This window comes from Mustela nivalis (genome assembly GCF_964662115.1).
Source record: "Mustela nivalis genome assembly, chromosome: 3".
NCBI lineage: Eukaryota > Metazoa > Chordata > Mammalia > Carnivora > Mustelidae > Mustela > Mustela nivalis.
Window position 1 is genome coordinate 138,066,020 of NC_139022.1, and position 24,759 is coordinate 138,090,778.

Genomic DNA, 24,759 nt, shown 5'->3' on the forward strand with positions numbered 1-24,759 from the left:
GAGAAGGATCTGATTGACGCGGGGGTTGGACTGCGCCAAGGAGACCGAGCCCCAGGGCCGCCGTGCCCTCTGGGGATGTTCGGAGGTTCCTCTGGCCCGGGCTTCCGTCCTCTTTCCTTTCTTTCCCTCACTTGTTGGGTCTAGGCCCTGAGGCCTTTCTCCCACCTTTTCTGCAGCTCGGTACCCGGGAAACCAAGTACGAAAGTTCCCGTTTGTTTGGTTTTTTTTTTCTTTCTGTAGCAACTTTTTTATTTCCATGCGGCCACCTAAGAGCACTTGCTGGCTCTCACCATTAGTCAGCACTCTTGGACGACAGTTTAAGAGCAAGCGAGAGGGGAGAGTAGCGCCGTCGTGTACCTGCGATCGCGTACAAAGGCGGCACGGGGAAGGTGTGGTTGAGTTTGAGAACACGGAACTCGACCCTGCTGTTCGCGGCCGACGGCCGGCTGGTGGGAGCCCGCTGAGCTCTTTCCCGTCTGTTGCTGCCAAGGAACCGTAGCCTGTGAGGTGTCCGCTCCGGTTGGTCCTTAATGCAACATCCCGTGCGTCTCCACCATTGCCATGCAGTGTTCGAATAGCTCGGGGTGTGGGGGCTGCTTCCGCGCCGCTGCGTCTTTAAAAGGTCAATTTGTCGGGGCGCCTGGGTGGCTCAGTGGGTTAAGCCGCTGCCTTCGACTCAGGTCATGATCTCAGAGTCCTGGGATCGAGTCCCGCATCGGGCTCTCTGCTCAGCAGGGAGCCTGCTTCCCTCTCTCTCTCTGCCTGCCTCTCCATCTACTTGTGATTTCTCTCTGTCAAATAAATAAATAAAATCTTAAAAAAAAAGGTCAATTTGTCAAACTACTACTCGGACGCCCCAAAGGTTTTCCGGAGCACTTCAGGGGTTGAGTGGCGCTCCAGCCGGGTCCTGTCCACGTCTCTCTGTTTTACTGGGCCCTCTGTTGGTCACCACGAGCATTTTGGAAGGAAATGGTCGATTCTCATTCCAGGCATGTGATCTCCCGTTAAGTTTTGCAGAGAATTGGGGAGGAAGCACCTGGGGTGTCTGTCGGGGGAGAAGGGGGCACCGGCAGCAGCCTTCTGGGATCCGGGCACGTCCCCTCTCATTCCCTGCGCGGGGTCTGGCCCCAGATGAGACTCGCGGCCGCCCCCAGGAGCCTAGTGAGAGCGTCCTTCTGGCCCCCCAGGTCCCACTGCCCCATTGCCCAGCTCGTTCAGCATTTATGAAACTCCTATTAAGGGCTGGAATCAGAGATGATCTGGATGCCTTCTCTGCTCCCCGTCACCAGTTCAACAGACTGGGGCACTTTGCTGGGCCAGGAGCCCCGCAAAGAGGCGAACAGGCGTCCGGGACTATGAAGGCACCGGATGGAACTCAGCCCAGAGGAGAGAGTCCGCTAAAGTTTTCTGGGAGTAAAAACAACCCCCCCACCACCACCACCACCCCAAGCCCCGCAAGGACGGGGTCAGCTTTGCTAAGGAATTGGAAGTTTATTCTGACGGCAGAGAACAGCCCCTGGAAGGCTTCTTAAAGGGTGGACTCGCAGATTTCCTTTTATAAGACAACTCTCCAAATTAAAATGCTAAGGAGAGCAGATTTTCAAAACTTTAAGTTTACAGATTGGTAATTTAACCCAGATGGCCCATGATAAGAGTCAAGGCTTTTCTTAATCACATTTGGAGCGAATTTTAAGTGATAACAGTTTTCTGGTGAGGCTTTTTGGCAGTCACTATTAAAAATTGTGTGTATAGGGGTGCCTGGGTGGCTCAGTGGGTTAAGCCTCTGCCTTCCGCTCAGGTCATGATCTCAGGGTTCTGGGATCGAGCCCGCATTGGGCTCTCTGCTCGGTGGGGAGCCAGCCCCCACCCCCCCACCCCCCACCCCCGCCACCGCCTGCCTGCCTCTCTGCCTACTTGTGTTCTCTGTCAAGTAAATTTAAAAAAAAAAAAATTTTTTTTTTTTAAATTGTGTGTATCATCCAAAACAATAATAGTACTTCTTGGTTTATAGCCACACTTTTTCACCTTTTTTTTTTTTTTTTTAAACAAAGAAGCATATACCGGCGTGTGCAACTGCAGCTTTGTCAGCTTTGTTAGAATACTAAAAAACTGGGGCACCTGGGTGGCTCAGATGGTTAAGCGTCTGTCTTCTGCTTAGGTCCTGATCTCCACGTCCTGGGGTGCAGCCCCATATCCAGTCCTCAGCTCACCCGGGAGTCTGCTTCTCCCTCTGCCTTTCCCCCTGCTTGTGCTCTGTCTCTCTCTCTCTCTCTCAAATGCATAAATAAAATCTTAAAAAAAAAAATACTTAGAACCTGAAAATGTAATTGCTCATCAGTTGGCAAACTGACTAACCAGTCTTGTGCAAGTAATATAGAATACATGCAGCAGCTTAAAAAAGAATGAGGTAGAATATGCAGATATTGATGGGTCCCCGTTTGTTATTTGGATTGTTAATTGAAAAAAATCAAGTTCAACAAAATGCACAGTGAAATCCCATTTAGGATTAAAAAAGCAAAAAAAAAAAAAACCTCCTGATTTCTGTATGTTAAAATCAGTATGTAAGTGCATGGGAAGAATTCTAAATTTAAAACAATAGTTATTCCCCCTAGAAAATCCCCTAGGTTGGGAGTGAAGAGGATAATGTATCATTTGAAAGCTGTCCAATGAGACTGTGTTCATATGCACTGTGTTGTGTAATGGGAAATAAGAAGAAAGGAAGGAAGGAAGGGGGATTGGGATTACCAGAGGGAGAATGAGGACAAGAACCCTCGCGTGGCCATTCTTCCATTCTTCCACGGGAGAGAGCAAGCACTGGGTCTAAGGCAGGGGAGTCAGGGGAGATTTTTCCCCAGGAGACTTACAGCTTCAGTCACAGCTGGGTGGGTAGAGGGACTACCAGCGTCTAGTGGGCAGAGACCCAGAGACTCACAGGAGAGACACCCTCCATCCTCCCCACACCACACCCCTGCCATGACAAAGGTTTTCCGGCCAAAAGCTTAACAGTGCCAAAGCTGAGACACCCTGATCTGCTTCCTGAGTCACAGAGGAGAGAGTCCCTAGCCTCCTGCTGGTCTTCCTCTCCACTGGCAAGCAAAGTCTGCATACTCCTCCTGTATACTACTTTACCCCCTTCTCCTTCTGCCAATTCTTCCCAAAGCTATGAGAATCAGAGTAGGAAGAAACCATGGCCAAGATCCCAGAAAACACACTTTAGTTGGCGGGGAGGGGGTTGGTGGCGGGAAATATTAGTTAAGGAATGATCCTAAGACTATCAACTTGATCAGTGTTTCTCAAACGCAGCTAATCATTTATGCAGGTTGCTTAAAAATATGTGCCTGTATGTGTCTTTAACCATTAAACTCTCACCTGTGAACAAAGATCTAGTATAATATTCATGACAACACGGCTTGTCCTAGAAAGACAGGAAATGACCCAGGTATGGAGCTGTATGGAACTGCTCTCACAGTGGACTGTCAAGCAACCGTAGAGAAAATGAGGTGGATCTATGCGTAGCTACAGAGCGATCTGCAAAGTGCAAAATCATGGAAAGAGTAAAAAGGGGGGAGTGATGCCATGGGGCAATTATTTCTATTTCTATCACTGCGTTGCCGTAGTTGTCTCTGCACATTCCTGGATGGTTTTGCTGTGTAGGCACAGGTTATGTCTGGAAGGAGTCACAAGAAACTGTTAATGATTGCTAATGGGGAGGTGAACTTGGCCAGGGTAGAGCAGCTTCGTTTTCATTCATCCAAAGTACACTTTGGTACTGATAATTTCTTTAACACGTGCATGTACTGTTTTTCAAAAGAAATTCAATGTTAAGTGTATATGTGAAGTGTAGGAACTACAAATGTGGAAACTTTGATCTTTAAAAAACAAACAGGATAGGGATTAAGAGTATACTTACCTTGATGAGCACCAAGTAATATATAGATTTGTTGAATCACTATATTGTACACCCGAAGCTTATATAACACCGTTTGTTAATGACATGGGAATTCAAGTAAAATAGGGGTCCCTGGCTGGCTCAGTTGGTGGAGCATGTGACTGTAGATCTCAGGGTTGTGAGTTAGAGCCTCACTCTGGGTGTAGAGATTACTTAAAAATAAAATATTTAATAAAAATAAATTTCAAAAAGAATTCCCTTTAGGTATATGAAGGATTTTGGAAATGAAGCATCAGAGTTTTAATCAGCCTGCCTACCAGACTACTAACATCTTTTCCTTTTGCTCCCTACCATACAAAAATCTAAAGAGACCCTTTACTGGCTTAGAAACACTGGCTTAGTCCTTCATTTTTGACATTGACTGTCTGCAAGCATATCACCTTCCTGAAACACTATGGAATGCTGGCTATGAGCTAGACAACCTGAATGTTCTCTATAAAGACAATCTCATTTAATGTTGACCACAACCATAGTTCTCATTTCTCAGAAACAGGCTCAGAGCAGCTAACTAGCCCAAAGTCACACAGCTGGGGCTGGAAACTAGGACTCTCTGACTTCAAGCCCATGTTCATTTACCTACTTGTCAATATTACCCAGGGAAGAAGAATATAGCCCCGAGTAAGAAAAGGGGTTTGGCCTCCTCAGAAATCCCTGAAAGGCTGGAATATTCCTTCACGTCCTCAAACATGCCATCAGGTAATGCTACAGAGACAGTTTTCCAGGTGATCTGAGAATTCTGGGATCCATGGCAAATCCTAGTAAGCAGGATTAAAAATTTTTTAAAATATATATTATAATAGTACCCATATATAACATAAAACCCCAGAGGATGTAGTTTATTGAAAAGAACATCTTAAGAATTATGACAGTATGTAATGTGTACTTAAAAAAAATACCAAAAACTTGGGGTGCCTGGGTGGCTCAGTGGGTTAAAGCCTCTGCCTTTGGCTCAGGTCATGAGCCCAGGGTTCTGGAATCAAGCCCCACATCAGGCTCTCTGCTCAGCGGGGAGGCTGCTTCCCTTCCTCTCTCTCTGCCTGCCTCTCTGCCTACTTGTAATCTCTGCCTGTAAAATAAATAAACAAAATCTAAAAAAAAAACAAAAAACAAAAAACAATATATGCATATGTGTTTACCAGGGTTTGTGAAACCACAGACCAAGGTGTCGAAAGAATGTACAGCAGTTGGGGCACTGGGGTGGCTCAGTCGGTTGAGCATCTGCCATCTCTATTCAGGTCATGATCCCAGGGTCCTGGGATTGAGCCCCAGGTCAAGCTCCCTGCTCAGCAGGAAACTTGCTTCTCCCTCTCCCTCTGCCTCTCTTCCTGGCTTGTGCACGCTCTCTCTCTCTCTCTCTCTTAAATAAATGGAATCTTAAATAATAAATTTTTTTTTTAAATGTACAGTAATCTGACAGTCCTTCTCTTTGGAAGACTTGGATAATGAGGGTTTGAAGGAAACTTTCACTTTATCTGAATTGTTTAAAATTTATTAAGAAACTTTCCATGTAGGGGTGCCTGGGTGGCTCAGTTGGTTAAGCATCTCCCTTCAGCTCAGGTCATGATCTCAGGGCCCTGGGATTGAGCCCCACATCGGGCTCCCTGCTCAGCGGGGAGCCTACTTCTCCCTCTGCCTCTGCATTTGCTCATGCCCCCCCCTCAAACAAATACATAAATAAATAAAATCTTGGAAAAAAAACCATTCCATGTATTCTAAAATTTAAAAAGTAATGAGGCGGGGCACCTGGGTGGCTCAGTGGGTTAAAGCCTCTGCTTTCGGCTCTGGTCATGATCCCAGGGCCCTGGGATCAAGCCCCACATTGGGTTCTCTGCTCAGCGGGGAGCCTGCTTCCCCCTCTCTCTCTGCCTGCCTCTCTGCCTACTTGTGATCTCTGTCAAATAAATAAAATCTTAAAAAAAAAAAAAGTAATGAGGGTGGTGCAACAGGGTGACTCGGTTGGTTAAGCATCAGACTCTTGATCTCAACTCAGGTCATGATCTTAGGATTCTGAGACTGACCCTGTATTGGGCTCCTCGCTCAATGCAGAGTCTACTTGAGATTCTCTCTCTCTCCCTCTCCCTCTGCTCCTCCCCCTGCTTTTTCTCTCTCACTCTCAAAATATCAAAAGAAAAGTAACTTGGCACAACCCTAAGAGTGGCTTCTGTGTACTTATTATATACCAGGTACTGAACTCAACATTTTATGAACATTGTCTTATTTCTCACAATAATGCTAATAATTGAGATAGGTCTAATTATTGTCTTTCTCTTCCAGGGAAAGAAACTGAGGTTCAGAGAGGTTTATTGCCCAGAACAGCCAGGAACTGAACACAGGTTTGTCTAACATCTCTCATTAAATAGAAAGAGCTTTAAGTCCCTGATACTTAAGAAGTCTGACAGAGAATAAAGGAGTCAGGGGACAGCATGACACATGTCCTCTGATCTTTGGGTGCGGTGCTCAGAGCACCCTAAGGTGCTAGCAAGATTTCATGCCTTATCTGAAGAGGCTTGGGTGGTCGTTTGTATATACATATATTTTTTAAATTGAAGTATAATTGACAATTGGCAATGTCCTATTGATTTCAGGTACACCACATAGGGCTTCAACAATTCTATACGTTACTCAATGCTCACCGTGATGTCACCATCTGTCACCATACAATATTACAAAATTATTGACTGAATTCCCTCTGCTGTTCTTTTCATTTTTATGACTTATTGTATTGTTTTCTAACATAGCTTGTTTCCACTCCTTCCAGGTGCCTGGCAAGATTATTCTGTCCCGCCCCCTTAGAGACAGGCATGACCACATGCCCTACTTTGGCCAACACAATGTGAGCAGAAGTGACACATATCTTTTCCAGGAAGAAAGGTCTTTGGAGCCAGTGATTATTTGCTGAGGTCTTCCCTCCCCACACTAGCCCCCATATTCAATATCATTCTGTTCAGAGAATCTCCCTCAACCTGGGTCCCTGAGGAAAAATCATTTGCACAGAAACAATCCTCCAAACTGCCCAACCTGCAATGGTCATATGACATAAACAAGGTGGAGAAATATGTTGTTTTAAGCCTTTGAGGTTTTGTGATGGTTTGTTGCAATACCTTAACTGGCCTTTCTTGCCAGTTACAGATAAATTTCCAGATCTACCAGTGTTTCAGCAGACACTCAAAATCTGGATTACTCACTGTTCTTTCTTAACATTTTATTAATGATATAAAAGTGTTTGGTCCTCACTTCTTTTTTTTTTTTTTTAATTTATTGATTTATTGGGTGCCTGTGTGGCTCAGTGCCTTAAAGACTCTGCCTTCGGCCCAGGTCGTGATCCCAGGGTTCTGGGATCAAGCCCCCATCGGGCTTTCTGCTCAGTGGGGAGCCTGCTTCCCCCTCTCTCTCTGCCTGCCTCTCTGCCTACTTGTGATCTCTGTCTGTCAAATAAATAAAATCTTAAAAAAAAAGATTTATTGATTTATTTATCTGAGAGAGATAGAGCATGCACACGTGTGGAGGGAGGGGCAGAGGTAGAGAATCTCAAGCAGACTCCATGCCTAGCATGGAGCCTGATACGGGGCTCAGTCTCACCACCCTGAGATCATGACCTGAGCCAAAACCAACAATAGCCGTTCAACCTACTGAGCCACCCCAATGCCCTTTGGCTCTCAATTTTAAATATTTTATAATGAAAATATTCTTTCTAAGAGGACTATAGTTGGACACTTGGGTAGCTAAGTTAAGTGTCTGCCTTCAGCTCAGGTCATGACCCCAAGGTCCTGGGATAGAGCCCAGCATAGGGCTTCCTGCTCAGCAGAGAACCTGCTTCTTCCCCTCCCCTCTGTTGCTCCCCCTGCTTGTGCACACTCTGTCCAATCAATAAACAAAATCTTTAAAAAATAATAAACAAGAGGACTACAGTTGAATTTATTTTTTTAAACTTTATTTGGAATTTTTCATAAAAATGCTTTTCTTAAAAAAATGCTTTTCTTGGTCTTATAGGCACAACTACATTTACATGTCAGTCTACAAATAGATTTTAAATTGTAGTAAAATACACAGAACATACAATTTACCATTTTAACCACTTTTAAGTGTACAGTTCCCTGGCTTTAAAAGTATATTCACGTTGTTGTGCAACCAAACCCCATGTTTATAAATGTTGTCAACTAATTGAAATCTATCTTGAGCACTTGAGCACTTGAGGAATCCTTCAGGTCAGCATCACACAGTCTGCAACAATGCCTCATGCCAGGCTGCCTGTGCCAAGCCTGCACCCCACATCCCCTGTGCTGTGAAGCCCACCCTCTTCCCTTACATGTACTTCTCCAAGGGCCCTTTCAGCTCAGAACCTTTGATCCCAAGCTGAGGGTTTGTTGGTGGAAAAAGCAGTGAGGCAGCTAGCGGGTGCCTGTGTTATAACACGACAAACAGACCCTTGCGAGGGAGAGGACAAGAGCTCACAAAGGCCTTTCTTTGCAGAGCTTGACCCCAGCATCTGCAAAAGGGCCACTCCAGTAGGTGAGGTCCAGGGAGAAGGCACCACCTCGTCGTCTGTGAGCCTGTCATCTACACATGATTCCTGTCCTCACAATAACACTGCCTGCCAGAAAGGGCACATTTCCCAGCCCTGTGGTTTAGTGATAAACTGACTTATCCAAGTTTACAAGGCCACTAGGAGACTGCTGGGTGGTCTGGAGCTCGGAATTCCTGAATCCTGCTCCTTAAAAATATTTTTTTCTGTGATTCCTAATACATATTTAATATAGAAAATATGGCAAAGAGAAGTAGAAAAACAAATGAAAACCACCTAGAATATATATTGGAATGGGTCGGGGTAGTACACATAGATCTGAAGATATGAAAACATAGTTCATCCGTCTTTGAGAGGCAATTGACTCTATCAAAATTGAAAATGAATAGCCATTCCACAGAAGGAATTCATTCTATGTAAACTTATAAGCAAAGATCTATATATATGGACTGTCATTACATCATCATTATTAGCATGAAAAGATAGGAAGCCACCTATATGTCTATCAATGGGGGACTGTATCAGGTATATGTCAGGGGCAAGTACCAGGAAGTCTGAGTAGCTGTCGCTGAAATGAACATGGACTTACATTTCTCACCTAACAAGTCTGCAGCTGGCAAGGGCTGGTGAGCACACCGACCAGCATCTCTGTGATTCTCTTGGCATTTCCCTCACGGTTGTACTCTAGATATCATGTCAGTATTCTCAGCAAGAAGGGGAAAGGAGTGGTATCTGTTCCCCTGGTGAAGAAAGCAAGAACTTTCCAGAAACCTTGTAGCAGATTTCTGTCTGACTCCCTGGCCAGAGCCACATCACATGGGCACACCTGGCTGAAGGGAAGATGGGAAAGCAAGTACTGAGGGTACTTAAGGATCTGGCCTTTACAGTAGCAAAAGTAAAAAGGCTGGGACTGAGTGTTGGATTAGCCAACCAATGGTATCTGCCACAGGGCCTGGTGAAATAAACTATGGTACAACTGGAAAATGCAGAATTATGTACCTGAGAAGAATGAAGGGGATATATATAAGTAAAAAAGAAGCTCCACAATATTTTATAAAGCGAGGAAAGCAAGGTGCAAAATTCCGTATAGATGCCTTTAGTTTGAAAAGGGGTGGTCAGGGTGGAAGGGAGACTGGCTTTTCCCTCTACATCCTTTTGTGCTATTAAACATTTTTTTTAAAAAGTATGTACATAGGGAGCCTGTCAGCCTGCATCCGTTCCAGATAACTTCTGTAACACTTGCTGTAGTTCCTTTCAGGCTTATTTGTATGTAAAGAACAGGAATTTATACAGACATTTGCATACAGGAACTAACGCTGCACATTTTCCTCTCTCCATTTGTCATATCTAATGAGTTTCCATAACGCTGCCTGTCTCTGCTTCACCTCCCCTCCTCCCCCATTCTCTAGTCTCTCTTCCTCTGCCTTTCCTTTAATGCCTCCCACCCCTTTTGCCCCTGCAGCGATCTTGCTTTTCTAATCCCAGTACACACTTGCGCCCAGTGCTACCTGAAGTTTGAACCTTGCCTTCACTTCACCTAAGGAAATGCCTGGCAGGTGGGAAAGAGGTGTGAAGGGTTAAGGGGTGAGCATTTTGCCTGTAGGGGAGGAGTCCGTGGCAGGGAAGCCAGGAGTGATTCCAGCAATTAGAAGAGTTCTAATATTTTTTGATGCCTATCCTGTGCCAAGCAATGTGCTAGAGAGTTTGCCTACAGTATCATATATATTCTTCCCAATAATACCACAAAGTAGGTTTCTTTGAGGAACCCCTATGTCCTGGTTGGCCTGTAACAGTCACGCTGTATGTGTACTGTCCTGGCGTCTCCTCCCACTCTCAGGAGGTTTGGATAAAAAAATCATATAGTCACCTTAACTATCCTTGTTCTCTAAGTGAGGATATTAAGGCTTAGAGAGGTAATTGGCACATGAGAGGGCTAAAATTCAACTCTGCTCTATATGGTTCTATATGTTGTATATGGATTGAACTGTTGAGGCCTTAACCTCCAATGTAACTGTGTTTGGAGATGGGCCTTTAGAGAGTTAACAAAGGTTAAATGGGGTCTTAAGAGTGGGGCCCTAATCCAATAGGGCTGGTGCCCTTGTAAAAGGAGGAAGAGATGCCAGAGTTAACTCTCTCTGCTATGTGGACACAATAAGGATGCAGCCGTCTGCAAGCCAGGAAGAGTAACCTCACCAAGAACCGAATAGCCAGCACTTTGACCTGGACTTCCCAGCCTCCAGAACTGTGAGAACTGTGAGAAATGTGGTTTATTTCTCCCAGTCTGTGATATTTTGTTATAGTAGTCAGAGAAGACTAACACAGGCTCTCACGCCCATCCTCCTTCCATCCCCCATGCTGGACATGGGCCTCTTCATTCAGGGCCAGTGTGAGTCAGTGACTCGTCCTGGCCTAGATTTATCCCTTGCATTTTGTGTTCCTTGAGCCTAGGCCAAGGGTGGATCCATCAGCCTTTTCCCTAAACTGAGGTAGCCAGCTTGTGGTCACTCTCTGTATCAGTGTGAATCTAATCAGGAAAGGGAAACCACACCATAACTTGAACAAGGAGAGTTTAAAGGTTATAATGAGTTTGTGATAATGAGGCAACAGCTAGTAGTAAGAAGAGAGCTCTAAAAACTATAGAAACAGTAGAGATACAGGAGGAGCCATGCTGGTAGGGCCAAGATAGTCCATTGAGCATCCAAGGAAGACTTTCCCAACCCCCACGCTAGGCTGAGCTCCAGGCCTCGTGGCCCACTGAATGGCAGAGAAGTGGCTGTGATGCCATGCTTGTGGAACTTGCTAGAAATCCACCCTCTGGGCTGGAAAATTTCCCTCTAGGGTGCTGGAAAAAGCTATTCACAGAGGCACTTCACTGAAGTCAGTCTGCTATGAAAGTACACGAGGGAGGGCAGACGCTGGCGGAAGCTGCTGGCTGGTAGGTGCTGCCAGTCCCTGGGAACAGCAGGAGCCTGGTACCGAGGAAGCCATCCTCAGAAGATGGGCATGGGGCAACGGACCACATGGCAAGGGCCTGGAGAGTGAGCACACTAGAACAAGGAAGTAAATCTTTTCCCCCTCCAGTGTGTCTCCAGGACCTCTACTGACCAGCACGGTTCAACATCCTGCCAGCCGGCAAAGGAAAAAGAAAATATTGAAAGGGTCCAGATTGGGGCACCTGGGTGGCTCAGTTGGTTAAGCTTTGGCCTTTGGCCCAGGTCATGATTTCAGGGTCCTGGGATCGAGCCCCACCATCAGGCTCCTTACTCAACAGAGTCTGCTTCTCTCTTTCTCTGCAGCTCCCCCTGCTTGTGCACGCTCTCTGCCAAATAAAAACCTTTTTTAAAAAATTAAAAAGGGTCTAGATCCATTTTCATAGAGCAAACGTAAAGGGTGAATTGGAAGTGAAACAATGAATAATGAGCACACTTTCTCAAAAAGCTTTCATGTATTAAAACGACAGTTTTCCTCAACCAGTGGTTCCCCAAACCAAGCAGAGGAGGGGTACTAAAAGTATACCTTGAGAGTAAGGGGCAGTGAAGCAAGGGCAAAGCCTAGAAAGCTGGGTTATTCATAAGCTGTCCAAGCAGTTCTGTTGATTCGAGCTCTCTGAAACTACTGACTCTGACAGGAAGGTTCCTTGGACTTCGCAAGGAGGGCGCACCGCCCCGATGCTCCCGTGTAAGGAGATGGGGCCTGACTGCAGGCCTGTTTCTCTGTTAGTGTCTGAGAGCACCTCTGCCTTCATGGTCTTCCCCCATGGCTGTGGATCTCTTCATTTCTCCACCTCACTTTGTGCCTGCCTCTCAAGGCCACTCTGTCTCCCCACTTGTGCACTTGCTGTTCCCTCGGCCTCCCTCCTTCCCAACTAGCTCCTCTTCCTTCTTCCGAGGAACGTGTACTCTCCACCCTTGACTCTCATTACCTCCGCCCGGAGCCGCCTCCTCCGGAACCCTGTCCCCGCCCCCAACACACCCCAGTCTGAGTTAGAGATCCTTTCTCCGCTCCCAGGATACAGCCCTTCTAACACTGCCTTTTCACCGCCTGCTTCCTCGCCTCCCGACTGGGCGACGTCTTTTTCACGAGGGCACGTTGGGTACCCAGCCCCGCGCGGGCTCCGGGTGGGGACTCACTGACCGGAGTAAATGTGATTGTCCCTTTAGGGAGGGGCGGAGTCCGCCGTCTTCCCTGCGGGGTCCTGGTATTCCCAGCCGGTAAGACACACCTGACACGGAGCACGTGGTCTAAAAATGACCAGTTGGTGTTGGGGGCCGGCCGACCCGGCGGTGCGCGAGCCCGGGAATCTCCGGCCCCGCCCGCCACGGCGGCCAACGGCTGCCCAGCCGCTCCCCGCGCGCGGGGCCAGGGGGTAGGGCCTAACTGCCGGCCGGCCGGTGGGGGCGGGGCCTGGCGGGAGGGGCGGGTCCTCCGGGAGCCCAGCCCCGGAAGCATGGCAGCGCCAGCCCTCGGAGCCGGCAGCAGTGACGCTCCCGCACCCGACGCCGCCGCCGCCGCCGCCGCTTCCACAGCCATGCCGGTGAGTGCCTCCTCGCTCCCGCCCCGCGCAGACCCGGGCCGCCGCCGATCGGCCACACGTCGCTCTTCTAGGGCTCGGGCGGAGCCGGGGCTTTTGCCTGCCTCTCTTCTCACTCTCTCCCCATCTACTGCCCGCTTCTGCGACCCTCCAGAAAATCCGATCCGAAAAGGGTTTTAATGTAGGAGTCAGGCCTCAGGACATTGGAGCTGCAAGGCCTCCAGGGGTGACAGACCCAATTCTTCCCTGCATAGACGGGGAAACTGAGACCCAGGGAAGGGCAGAGTCGCCGAGATCACCCAGTGAGCGGGTGGCGAGCTGGACCTGGGACGTCTAGACCCCGCGCCTTCCCAGTTTGCCCCTGTCTTCGGTAATGGCTTGAAAGGGGGAATGGGGGAGGGGCGGGTGGCTGTTGCCTCCTGGACCTGGCAGGTTTACAGAGGTCCAGGTTTTCAGAGGTACGTGGTTTTCCTTCCTTCCCTCTGCCCACTCTGGCCCATGGCGACGCTGAACTTTTCACCGATCACTTTGAACCTGAACCCATGAACCTAGGAGACGCTAAGGGACTTGCTCAAAAGTTGCCAGTTGCTCAAAGAGAGTTCGGGGAGGAATGAGCAGGTCTTAGGTGCCTTTGCCACTCACTCAGTCTTAATGCACAAACGTGGTTGCTCAGGGTCTCGTTTTGTAGGTAAGAAACTAAGGACTTCGGCAGGTAAAAAGAGAAGCGCAGTAACTTACTGGAGGTCTCCTTTAGGCGTTGGGTGGAGTCAGAATTAAGCCCCTTATCTTCAGGCTCCCATCTCTTCAGGCCTGACCACTTGGGAAATAAATGCCAGACAAAAGTAGTTCTACCGGATTGAGAGTAAGCTGTGTTGCCAAGTACATCCTGTAGATCTTGGTTGGGGTCATGTGGTGTTAAGCAGTTTCCCCCAGGTGCCTAGTTTATGGCTCTGCTTCACATGGATACCCAGAGGTGTCCCTCAGATGCCCTGTGTCTTAGCAGCCTAGCTTTCGGGAGCTGGCAGGTAACCCAGAGGCCCCCTGGGCCGAGTCACAAACATCTCAGGTGTCATTTCTCTTGGGCCTTGCCAGTGCCTTGAGACAGATCCTCAGACAGCACAAAGTATGGACAAAGAAGCTGACATTATCAGCCCTCCTACTTGAGCAAAGCTGCCTGTGGCAATGTTAGGAGGACAGCATTAATTGGCCTGCGACTGGGATAGTTGAGGTCACAAGCATTGCTGAGAGGGTGGCAGTGAGGGAAAGGCCAGCTTCAGGATCATTCTGTTGTGTGTTCACTTCTGGAGATTTGGACAAGTGACCCTCCAGAGCAGATGGTCAGAATGAAGAGGGCACTTGGCACCGTATCACAAGACGAGCAACTGCAGAAAGGAGGCTATTAGTCAAGGGGCTGTGGTCAAAACTGGTCAGAGTGTCACCTGAGAGTTACTCAGACAAAAATTTGGAATCTCGGAAGCCTCTTTGAAAAGCCCTGTGCCCTTGCTTCTCACCCGGGTGACCTTGGGCAAGCCGGTTTACTTCTCTGTGCCTTTGTTTCCTCATCTGTAAAATGGGGGGAGGGGGTAAAATCTAACCTCAAAGGACTCTTAGTATTACCTGGAAAAATGCCAGTAAAATACGTAGCATAGCCACTGACCTAGCTCGTCCCCAAGAAACGGTAGCTCTGATGTTGACCTAGGACAAGTGGGCTGGAACTAGAGGCGGGCAGGTGCTAACCCCATTTTAACAAGGACCGCATTTTTAACAAGTGGTTAAAAGTTTAGGCTCTGAAGACATTTTCAGTCTCGGCTTGGTTCCCTCACTACCTGTGTCACCCCCAAGGGAGTGACCTAACCTCTGAATCTCAGCTCCCTTGTCAGTCAAGAAAGGATAATAATGGCCATCTCATGGGAACTTTGTGATGATTAAACAAAGTAATGTTTGCAGAGTGTTTAGAACAATGCCTGGCACGCAGTCCGCATTCAAATATTAGTAAACTCCTAATCGACTTTGTATTCAAAGACTCAATATCCTGGATATTTGAGAAAGACTTCCTTCTCTGGGAGGGAGCCGGACAAGGTGATCCCACTGCATTTCTGTCCTTCCAGTTCTGAGATTCTGTTAAAGAATTGCACAGTTCATTGAACTTTTTCATTGCTTTACAGAACCTTACAGGTGACAGGCCTGTCTGAGGGGCTGAGGCGATCCGGGGCTGGCTTGGGATCCTCTGTAAAGAATGGATTACTCTGTCCTTAAGTAGATTTTCTGCCACCCCCAAACTGATTCGAGCAACCCCGAGTCGAGGGGAAGAGCACTAAATTGGAACATTTGCCCCCCAGAAGCCGCCTCCTGGCTTCTGACCTCTACTATGGAGGATGAAAGGAGACCTGCGCTCTTTAGGCCGCAGCAGAAGGCTTCACGGATGTGTTGGGATAGGTTCTCGGGCGCCTGTCCCCGTGCCTGTTCACGAGGTGTCCCGTTGCCCGAGCTCCTGCTGAGAGGGTCACAGGGTGGCCCCTGGCAGTGCTGTCAGTTGCTCCACCGCTCGCAAAATGTCCCTGGAGCCAGGAAGGCCTGGGTTCACATCCCTGTCTCGACACAGACTCACCCGTGACTGTGGGGAGCTCTGTAAACCCCTGGGAACTTTCCTCTGGAGTAAAACAGGGTCTCTAGCTCCCTTTCCAAGCCGAGGGAGAACTGAGATTCTGTGTACAGAGCATTTGGCGCACAGCAGTACTCAATATTTAGGTCTCATGTAGGTCTTGCAAGCCTTTAAGTCTTTGGGTGGGCATCCAGGTGCAAACTATTGACAAATCTGGATTGTCTACTGGTTATTATAGAGCAGGAGTCAGCCCACTTTTTCTTAAAGGGCCAAGTGAATTTTTAAATTTTTATTTTATTTTTAAAAGATTTTATTTACTTTATTTGAGAGAGAGAGGCAGGGAGAGCAGGAACACAAGCAAGGTCAGTGGGAGAGGGAGAAGCAGGCTTCCCGCTGAGCAGGGAGATCCCGATGTGGGGCTGGATCCCAGGACCCTGGGATCATGACCTGAACCGAAGGTGGAGGCTTTCAGCCACCCAGCCGCTCCCAAGGTGAATACTTTAAATGCTTTAGGCTTGAGGAACCATGTAGTCCCTTTGTAACTACTCAGCTCTGCCATTCCATTGTGAAAGTAAGCCAGTGGTCTTAGCAGTGTTCCAATAAAACTTTATAAAACCAGCTCACCGGGGCACCTGGGTGGCTCACTGGGTTAAGCCTCTGCCTTGTTGTAGTCACAGAATAAACTAAAGGAATAAGAGGTATTTAACATAGAAGAAAAGAAAAACTAACCATTTTCTTTAAGGCAGGTTTTGCAGATTTGGCCTCAGTAAAATAGTGAAAAAACCAAACTCTTAGCTCTTGGTCTTAGTTTCCCCTGAACAGCATGATAATAAGCCAGACCCAAACATGTTCTGAGACTTGGAAAGAGCTTGAGAAGCCACTAGTCCAGTGTTTCTCAGGTGTGTGGCCTTGCCTCCCTGTGTCTCCCTAGTGGGTTAAAAATGGAGAGAGCCCCACGGCCTAGCCCAGAGCCTCAGAGCTGATAGAGGCAGCTGCTTGCTGAGTTCCATGTCCTCAAGTCCCCAAGGGTACTTCTGTGCACTGAGGTTGAGAGAACTTGAGTCGGCTAATATTTTTTTGGTAAGATAAGGTGACTGGGGCCCTTAGGGCAGAAGATTTTTTTTTTTTTCTTTTTTTCTTAAAGCACGGGGATTTTTGCCCGAGGTCTTCCAGCAAGAAACATTGCTATGTCCAGAATTCCAGTTGAGGTAACAAATCTGGAATATTTTGGAATGCTTGGGCACCTGGGTGGCTTCATCAGTTAAGCATCTGCCTTTGGCTCAGGTCATGATCCCAGGGTCCTGGAATCAAGCCCTGCCCAGTAGGGAGTCTGCTTCTCCTTCTCCCTCTGCCCCTTCTCCCACTCATGCTCACACACTCTGTCTGTCTCTGTTTCTCTCAAATAAATAAGTAAAATCTTAAAAAAAAAAAAAAATCCACTTTGGAATGCTCCATGAAACATGTAGCCATTGTGGTTTGAAGCGAGAGAAAAGAGGGCTGTGAAACAGGTTAATAATAACCTAATGGAGACTACTAGCAGGCTCCAAGCTCTCAAAATTTGTTATCTATTGCTCCTGAGTAATGACCCCCAAACCTCAGTGGTTGGAAAGGTAAACGTTTATTAATTCTTAGTTTCTGAGAGCCAGGAATCTGGGGGCAGCTCTGTGGGGTGTCCCTGGCACGGGGTCTCTGATGAAGCTACATGAAGATGTCTGCCAGCTGTGAAGGAGCATCTGCTTCCACAATGGCTCCCTCTCAGGGGCTTACCATGAGCCTCTCTCCATGGGATTGCTTGAGGTCTTTAGGATGTCTTAGCCAGCCTCCTCCAGAGAGAGAGAGCAAGGAAGAAGCCCAAGACCTGACCTCAGAAGTCACATAACATCCCTTCAGCCATATTCTGCCAGACACAACCCAGAGCTCCTCAGCCAGCTGTGTCAATCATTTGCTCACGCCAAAAAAAAAAAAAAAAAAAAAAAATGTAGTAAGCACCTACTGTATGCCAACCGCTGCTCAAGGCTCGGGTTGCAGCAGTGAACTGAACAACACTTGCCATTAGGCCCTTGAAGACTATAGGATGGTGAGCCCAGATGAAGAGTTGAGGAGTCTGGTGCCTTTACTGGCCCAGCCTCCAACCCACTGGGAGCCTAGGCAGATCCCTTCTTTCCCAGGACTCAAGGTGCTGTCCCGACCATGAGGCACATGTTTGAGAGCAGTGATCTCCGTGTATCGGAATACCAGAGATACTTATTAGCCGTGACAGATGCCCCAGCCCACACTTGTTGATGAGAATTTGTAGTTTTTCCCAGGTGGTTCTAATGCAGAAGATGATCTTTTGATGCGTGAATAAGACCAGATCAGCATGGCTCAGAGTCCACAGGCCCACCCATGACAGAGTTACCAGTGGTCTTGAGACCACCCTGTAGCTCAAGAATCAAGATTTTGAAGGTAAGACTAGAAATAGCATTTTTTTAAACTAGCTTCCCGAGTGACTCTACTCATCATGTGCTAGACACTGCTGAAGGCCTTAAGTGTGCGGCGAGGGGATTATCTCATTCAATACAACAAAGTATGAGATGGAGAAACCCTTACTTAACTCCACTTTGTAACAGAGTGGGGCTCAAAAACAGGCTAGTGGTGAGTCTGATGACAGCCAGATCTTGCCCTGTCTTGCTGCACTCTGTCTTGGCCCCTGGGTGGGCCTGTGTGCTGCTGTGGTGGATCGTGCTGCAGGACTGGCTCATGGTCCCCTTTGTTCGTTTCAGAAGCACGAGTTCTCCGTGGACATGACCTGTGAAGGCTGCTCCAATGCGGTCAGCCGGGTGCTCAACAAGCTGGGAGGTGAGTGAGGGACCCTTTGTTAGGGGTCAGGTGGGAGAGGCCAGTGCGTGCAGCCATGGAGCTGGAGAAGCTTGAGTTGGAGCTGATAATAACAGGAAAACTAACATGTATCAAGTACATACTTAGCATGTGCCCAGTACTCTGCTTGATGGCTCTGTGGACCGCATCATCTATTCCTCACCAGAGCCATTTAGGTGGCTCCTTGGACTGTCTCCATTATAAGCGGGGGGAACTGAAGTTCAGAGAGGTTGAGCGACTTTGCTGAGATCGCACAATCAGTAAGCGGCAGAGCTGGGATTTGGCCACACGGTCCTGGCAGCGCTAGTTAATATGTTGGTGATCTTCGGTGTGATCATTTTGGATACGATATATTGGAGTGTCTTTTTTCTGTTAATGTTTAGAAAATTGTAGTTGTTTTAAAAAATGAACTTTGACTCAAGTCGTGTGCAGAAGTCCTAAAGTGCTGCTTCCGGACATATTTGGAAAACAGTTATTCTCATCTAGCGCCCTCAGTTCCCAACTGGGGAAACTGAGGCCCAAAGAGGGGTGGGGTCTGGCCCTGGGGCTCTTTGAGGTAATGACTGAGCTGTGATCAGAGTTCTGGGAGTGCTGGGCAGTCAGTCTTCGAAGGTTTTTCACATTTAAAGCCCTAGATAATACCCAGATTTCCAAGGGCTTCCACGTGGATGTGATCCCATTAGCACTCGGAGCATTCCTCTGAGCTGGCCTTTCCATCTGTGGAATGGGGGTGTTGACACCAGAGCTTGGGAGGGAAGGGACTTCCCCAAAGTGAGTCAGTAGTGGCTTCTAGTCCTGGAAACTGGAATCTTAATTTGAAAGTGTCTGAAGCAGTAGGAAAATCCTGGCTGCTGACTTGTCATGTGACTGTGGCCTCGTCTCCCTGGGGCCGGAGTCTCCCTAGCTGCGTGTAGGCATGTCAGCGGACGTCAGCTTCTGCTGTGAAACTCTTCTCAGAAGCCCCTCCAGGTATGACATGGTATGTTCTGGATGAAGTGAGGGGTCACGGCCAGCCTGCTTTCGCTCTTGATGGCTTGAGGACACCCAACCGGGAATCTGGGCTCAAGGAGCATAGTTTGAAACCCACTGGGTTAGATGATCCCGGACTTTCTTGCAACTGTATGATGCCAAAATATATATCCCAAAGAGGAAGGAGATACTTCGAACCAAAACACAAAAATCCAGTGTGCGGCGAGGACACGATACGTTTTTTTTCTCCCTCAGTTTCTGTCAGATACAAATTCAGACATTATGACTAAATCTGTGCCATGGGCTTTTGAAGGCTCTTTGATGTTTGGGGATCTCCCTTTGAACTTGGACGGTTTCTCCCCATCTTTCACAACTGTCCCCACTTGGGTGGCCTCTTAAGGTGTGTCAGAAGGATTAGTTGGAGACTTAGATGAGCAGTGCTGAGCCTGAGGAATCCCAGCTAATGGCATATGTGCACTGGAGAGACCATAGGGGCTGGCCACCCCCAATTCTGTCACGTGCAGATGGGGAAACTGAGGCCTAGAATGGGCAGGATCCGCCTGTAGTCATCCAAGTCAGTGGTGAAGCCAGGCCTAGAACCTGTAAGGGCTTTCCCTCTGCATTCCATCGTCTCAACAAGACACGTTCTAGGTATTTCCATGGAGTGCTCTGGGTGGGGGGGAGGGTGCCTTGAAGTTGGCACACCCCTTTAGGAGGCTGGTTTTACAATACCAGCATTTAAAATGTGCCAGTCCTTTGCTCACCAGTTTCCATTCTGTAAATTCATAGTATAGAAATATTTTCACAAGTTCTATATGTTCTGGTATATTCACTGTACCATTGCAGCAGGGGACCAAGTGGATGTACGGGGTGTCCACACTTTGGAATGTAGTGTAGCTGTTAAAGAGAGAATGCTGTAAGTCTGTATGTACTGAGATGGCAAGATCCCCTGGACACTGGAAAGTGAAATATAGCAAGACCCGTGTAGGTAGTACGACGCCGTTCAGGGGAATTACTTTTTACTTGTCTGTCTGGAAGAAGAACTGGGTAGATGCCATGCTGTTTTAGTGACTTCTGGAGGCCTTCTACTTTCTGGTTTTATTCAGAAATATTTCCTTTTTTTTTTTTTTTTTTTTTAAATTTGGTGTGTCTGTATTATTTTTTTAAAAGAATTTATTTATTTGACACAGAGAGAGATCACAAGTAGGCAGAGAGGCAGACAGAGAGAGAGGAGGAAGCAGGCTCCCTGCTGAGCAGAGAGCCCTATGCGGGGCTCTATCCCAGGACCCTGAGATCACGACCTGAGCTGAAGGCAGAGGCTTTAACCCACTGAGCCACCCAGATGCCCCTGTATTAATTATTTTTGAAATAAAAAGAAAAGAAAACTTAAAAGAAGCCCCAGTGTGGAGCAGGGATTGGCAAACTATAGTCTGTAGGTCAAATCTAGCCACAGGCTGTTTTTGTACAGCTGAGAACAGTTTTTACATTTTTAAAGGGGCATAAAAGCAATACACAGAGAGGAGACCATGCAGCTGAGTCCATGTGGCCCCAGATGCCTAAAACATGACTCTAGTTCTCTATAAGAAGAGTTTGCTGATCCCTGGCATGGAGGAAAGGGGAAAGTGGTTGTGAGTCCGAACTCTGGAGCCTGAACTCTCTGGCTCTGACTGGGAGGATCTCTGCTTCCTCCCCACATACCCCACTTCCCTTTTCCTGCAGGAGTTGAGTTTGACATTGACCTGCCCAACAAGAAGGTTTGCATCAGCTCTGACCACAGCGTGGACATTCTGCTGGAGACCCTGGAGAAAACAGGAAAGGCTGTTTCCTACCTCGGCCCCAAGTAGCGAGGGCCCGGATCCCTGGGCCCAAGATGGACCAAAGGGAGCAGGTGGGTGAGGCCCCAGCCCTCATGCAACATATTCATTATCTGATGCAAATCTCGTGTTCAGGGAGTCCTTAGGAGCCCCCTGAGAGTATGCAGAGCATTGTGATATGTCTCCCAGGGTCCCTTTCTTGACTTGGGGAGTGCATCCCATGATCATCAGGGTTTAAGTGTAGAGTATATGAGACTAAGCATTCCTTTGATAAACTGTTGCATCCGAGAGGACACCTGTGCCCCGGACCTCATGTGCAATGACCAGGTAAGTTAATTCAACTTGGCCTCTCTCCCTGCTGGGAACCGCCGTCAGCTTCCTGAGCATGGCTGCAGCCCCAGTGGTACAGAAGCAATCCTCCATGTCCAAGCTGGAGGACACATCCCCTTTAATTGTCCACAGCGCAGAGGCATGCAAGTGTGGCACTGTGCTGGACCGTTCACTATGGGACCAGGACAGGCCTCATTTAGTGATCTAACACTTCTTCAGAATCCACGGCACAGCCCTCCCTGGCCGTCACTGCCCTTGTCCTGCTCAAATTGCAGTGACGGCCACATCCCTCCCGTGGTTCGGCGCTCAGTGCCATTGAGAAACATGAGGCCCGGAGAGGGGAGGGGACTTGACCCAAGCCCCACACAGTAGAGTGTGGCAGAGGCAGGATGAGAGGCGTCCTGAATCGGAGTTCTGTCGTGGCCAGTGAACTTGTCCCCTGTGCGTGAGCCCACGAGAGCCCCCCAGGCAGAGGCCAGCTACAGGGGACTGGTGGTCTATGGCCATGTCCTGTGTATGGGGTGACGTCACATGCAGGTCATGTCAGATGCGTCTGTGTTCCTCATGCTCTTTCTGTCTCTGGACACAGTGGCCCATGGTCAGGGATGAGCCCAGGATAACTAATGATGTCCTCATTTCACGCTGTGACTTTGAATTCTTCTTACATTGTGGAGACTCTTCCAGCTGTAGAATGGGGCCACAACCTCTATCCTATTTTCCTGCCGTATGGGGGTTACTGGGAAATCCTTCTGAAAGTGAAGGCCGACCCTCAAGGAGAAGATAATGTTTCCATCATGCTGCGGATCAGTGCTGGTCAATGGTTCCCGCATCCCGAGGGGTTCTGCAGGAGAGTGTGGGTGGCGCTCTGGGCTTCTCTGCCTTATCCCTGGTCATCCGCCCTGTTTCATACGGGGCCTCCGTGTCAGGTTATAAGATTGCGGTTGATGAAAGTGCTCTAAGAGACAGGATGGAGGGAAGGAAGAGTCAGAACTTCCTGAGTAGGCAGATCACACCGGGGAGCCCCAACACAGACTCCTTGCATTGGAGACTCCTGGCCCGAGCCTATGAATCTTGTTCAGCGAAAACAGTAATACCTGCCAGTTGTAAACTGTGGGTAACTTGATGGGTCTTCTCATAGTAGGTTTTTTTTTTTTTTAGATTTTATTTATTTATTTGACAGACAGTGAGAGAGGGAACACAAGCAGGGGGAGTGGCAGAGGGAGAAGCAGGCTCCCTGCTGAGACCCATGTGGGGCTCTGCAGGGCTCCATCCCAGGATCCCGGGATTATGACCTGAGCTGAAGGCAGATACTTAATGACTGAGCCACCCAGGTGCCCCTTCTCATAGTAGTTTTTAAATTTATGGAGGTGAAAGTCACATAACATTATTTAGTGGATTCATTGCATTCATAATGTTATGCAACTCTGGCTTCAAATCTTTATCACCCCAGAAAGATACCCTGAGCCACTATCTGCTGCCCTTTCTCCCAGCCCCTGGGAGCCGCTAAGCTGCATCAGGCCTCTCGACTTGCCTCTTCTGGATGGTTCATTTCAAGAGAACCACACGATTTCACTTAGCATAATGTTTTCAGGATTCATCCAAGCTGTACCACGGATCAGCACTTTTATTCCTTTCTATGGCTGAATAATTATAGTTTTTAATTAATTTATTTATCTTTGCTTTTTTATTATGGAAGTTTTAAACATGCGAGTAGTAAAATGAACCCCATGTACCCATTACCCAGATCCACTGATAAATCTGCTGTGTTTCATCTCTGCCCATTATTTTGAAGCATATTCTGGATACCAGCTAATTGTATCTGGGCAAGCATGTTGGCAAGCCTGTGTAGTACGGAAAGGCTCCCGCAGACTCAGAGGCACAGTACTTGGTGAGACTCACCTGTGGAGCTTTCCCCCACATATCCCGGCAGCATCTTGTCTCCGTCTGGTTTAAGACGCTCCCCAGTGATGGGTTTGAAGCCAGGCGTGGGAATCAGAGAGAGTTTCTGGGTCATAAAGTCATCTTGACTATCTGTTCATCAGCAGATTGGTTTGCTTGTGATTTTGTTCACGGACTTCCCAGTGTGAACTGAAATGGGACAGGGAGCACCATCCTGAGTGCCCTAGAAGTCCCCCAGAAGAAGGCATTGGCAGAGATCGGCTTTAGTGAGATTAGTGGGTTCCAACCTACCGGAGTATGACAGCTGTGGTGGGAGTAGAGTGCAGGGCAGAACACTGGGTGCCAGTTCTGCTCCAGCATCTGGGTTTCCCATGACACCTCCTACAAGCGCCCCTTAGTGAAAACTCTGCCACTTTTGCAATACCTGCACATGCACAGCAGATGGCGCTTTCATTCCACTTAACTTCTCGTCTCTTCCAGGCTGCTGATCTGAGACCCGGGGCCTGGCAATCCTGCTCAGCGATGGCAGTTCTTGCAGAGACCCTCTCTTGCCCTGCTCCTCTCTAGCTTCCCTGCAATAAAGTTGAGCCACTTTTGTTGGAGGCGTTGTCTCTTGCAATGTCTGGATGTTACTTGCTTACATGCTACGAAGGAGTTAATTACAACATTTACTTGGGTTGGGGTTCTCAGGGCTCCTCAGCGGGAGCACCAGGCCTGCCCAGTGGTGAATCTTTGCTCTGGGATCTTGGGAAAGTCACTTCCCTCTCTCTGCACGTCACCTTTCCCATCTACTAAGTGAAGATACTGGGACAGATGGGTGATCCCCTTTGTTTTCAATATTTTGAAAGACTTCTATCATCAGGTGCATTGCATTGAAGGTATATTAAATCTTTTTTTTTTTTTTTTTAAGATTTTATTTATTTATTTGACACAGAGAGAGAGAGAGATCACAAGTAAGCAGAGAGGCAGGCAGAGAAAGGGGGGGGAAGCAGGCTCCCTAACAAGCAGTGAGCCCGATGGCAGGGCTAGATCCCAGGACCCGGAGATCATGACCTGAGCTTAAGGCAGAGGCTTAAACTCCTGAGCCACCCAGGTGCTCCGAAGGGATGTTAAATCTTATAGCAGTTAGAATAGTGGGTAGAGCCTTGAGGACAGACTGCCTGAGACAGAGTCCAAGCTCCAGTACCTTCCAGCTGGGCCACTTGAGTTCTTGGTGTGCACAGGCATAAAATGTGATAATAGCATCCCTATAAATGGTGGCCGTGTGGAGTAAATGAGGTGACATGT

General features: G+C 48.0%; 1 protein-coding gene and 1 long non-coding RNA gene across 6 annotated transcripts; both read left to right on the top strand.

Moving 5' to 3' along the window:
* The first annotated feature begins 498 nt into the window (after positions 1–498).
* On the top strand, positions 499–7,182 carry LOC309862379. The gene is made up of 4 exons (XR_014310490.1): positions 499–622; positions 827–989; positions 6,224–6,282; positions 6,708–7,182. It is a non-coding gene; the product is annotated as an uncharacterized lncRNA (long non-coding RNA).
* A 5,687-nt stretch (positions 7,183–12,869) lies between these two features.
* On the top strand, positions 12,870–24,074 carry ATOX1 (antioxidant 1 copper chaperone). 5 transcript variants are annotated; one of them, XM_082726179.1, is made up of 6 exons: positions 15,702–16,095; positions 16,749–16,812; positions 17,911–18,049; positions 18,367–18,442; positions 21,149–21,317; positions 23,953–24,074. In XM_082726179.1, exons 3-5 carry the CDS (start codon positions 17,990–17,992, stop codon positions 21,271–21,273), a joined length of 261 nt encoding a protein of 86 aa, XP_082582305.1. In that variant the 5' UTR covers positions 15,702–16,095; positions 16,749–16,812; positions 17,911–17,989; the 3' UTR covers positions 21,274–21,317; positions 23,953–24,074. The 5 variants fall into 5 exon arrangements, with proteins under 5 accessions (XP_082582303.1, XP_082582304.1, XP_082582307.1 ...); XM_082726178.1 differs by lacking the exons at positions 15,702–16,095; positions 16,749–16,812 and adding an exon at positions 12,895–13,005; XM_082726181.1 differs by lacking the exons at positions 15,702–16,095; positions 16,749–16,812 and adding an exon at positions 12,965–13,372.
* The last annotated feature ends 685 nt before the right edge of the window (positions 24,075–24,759 follow it).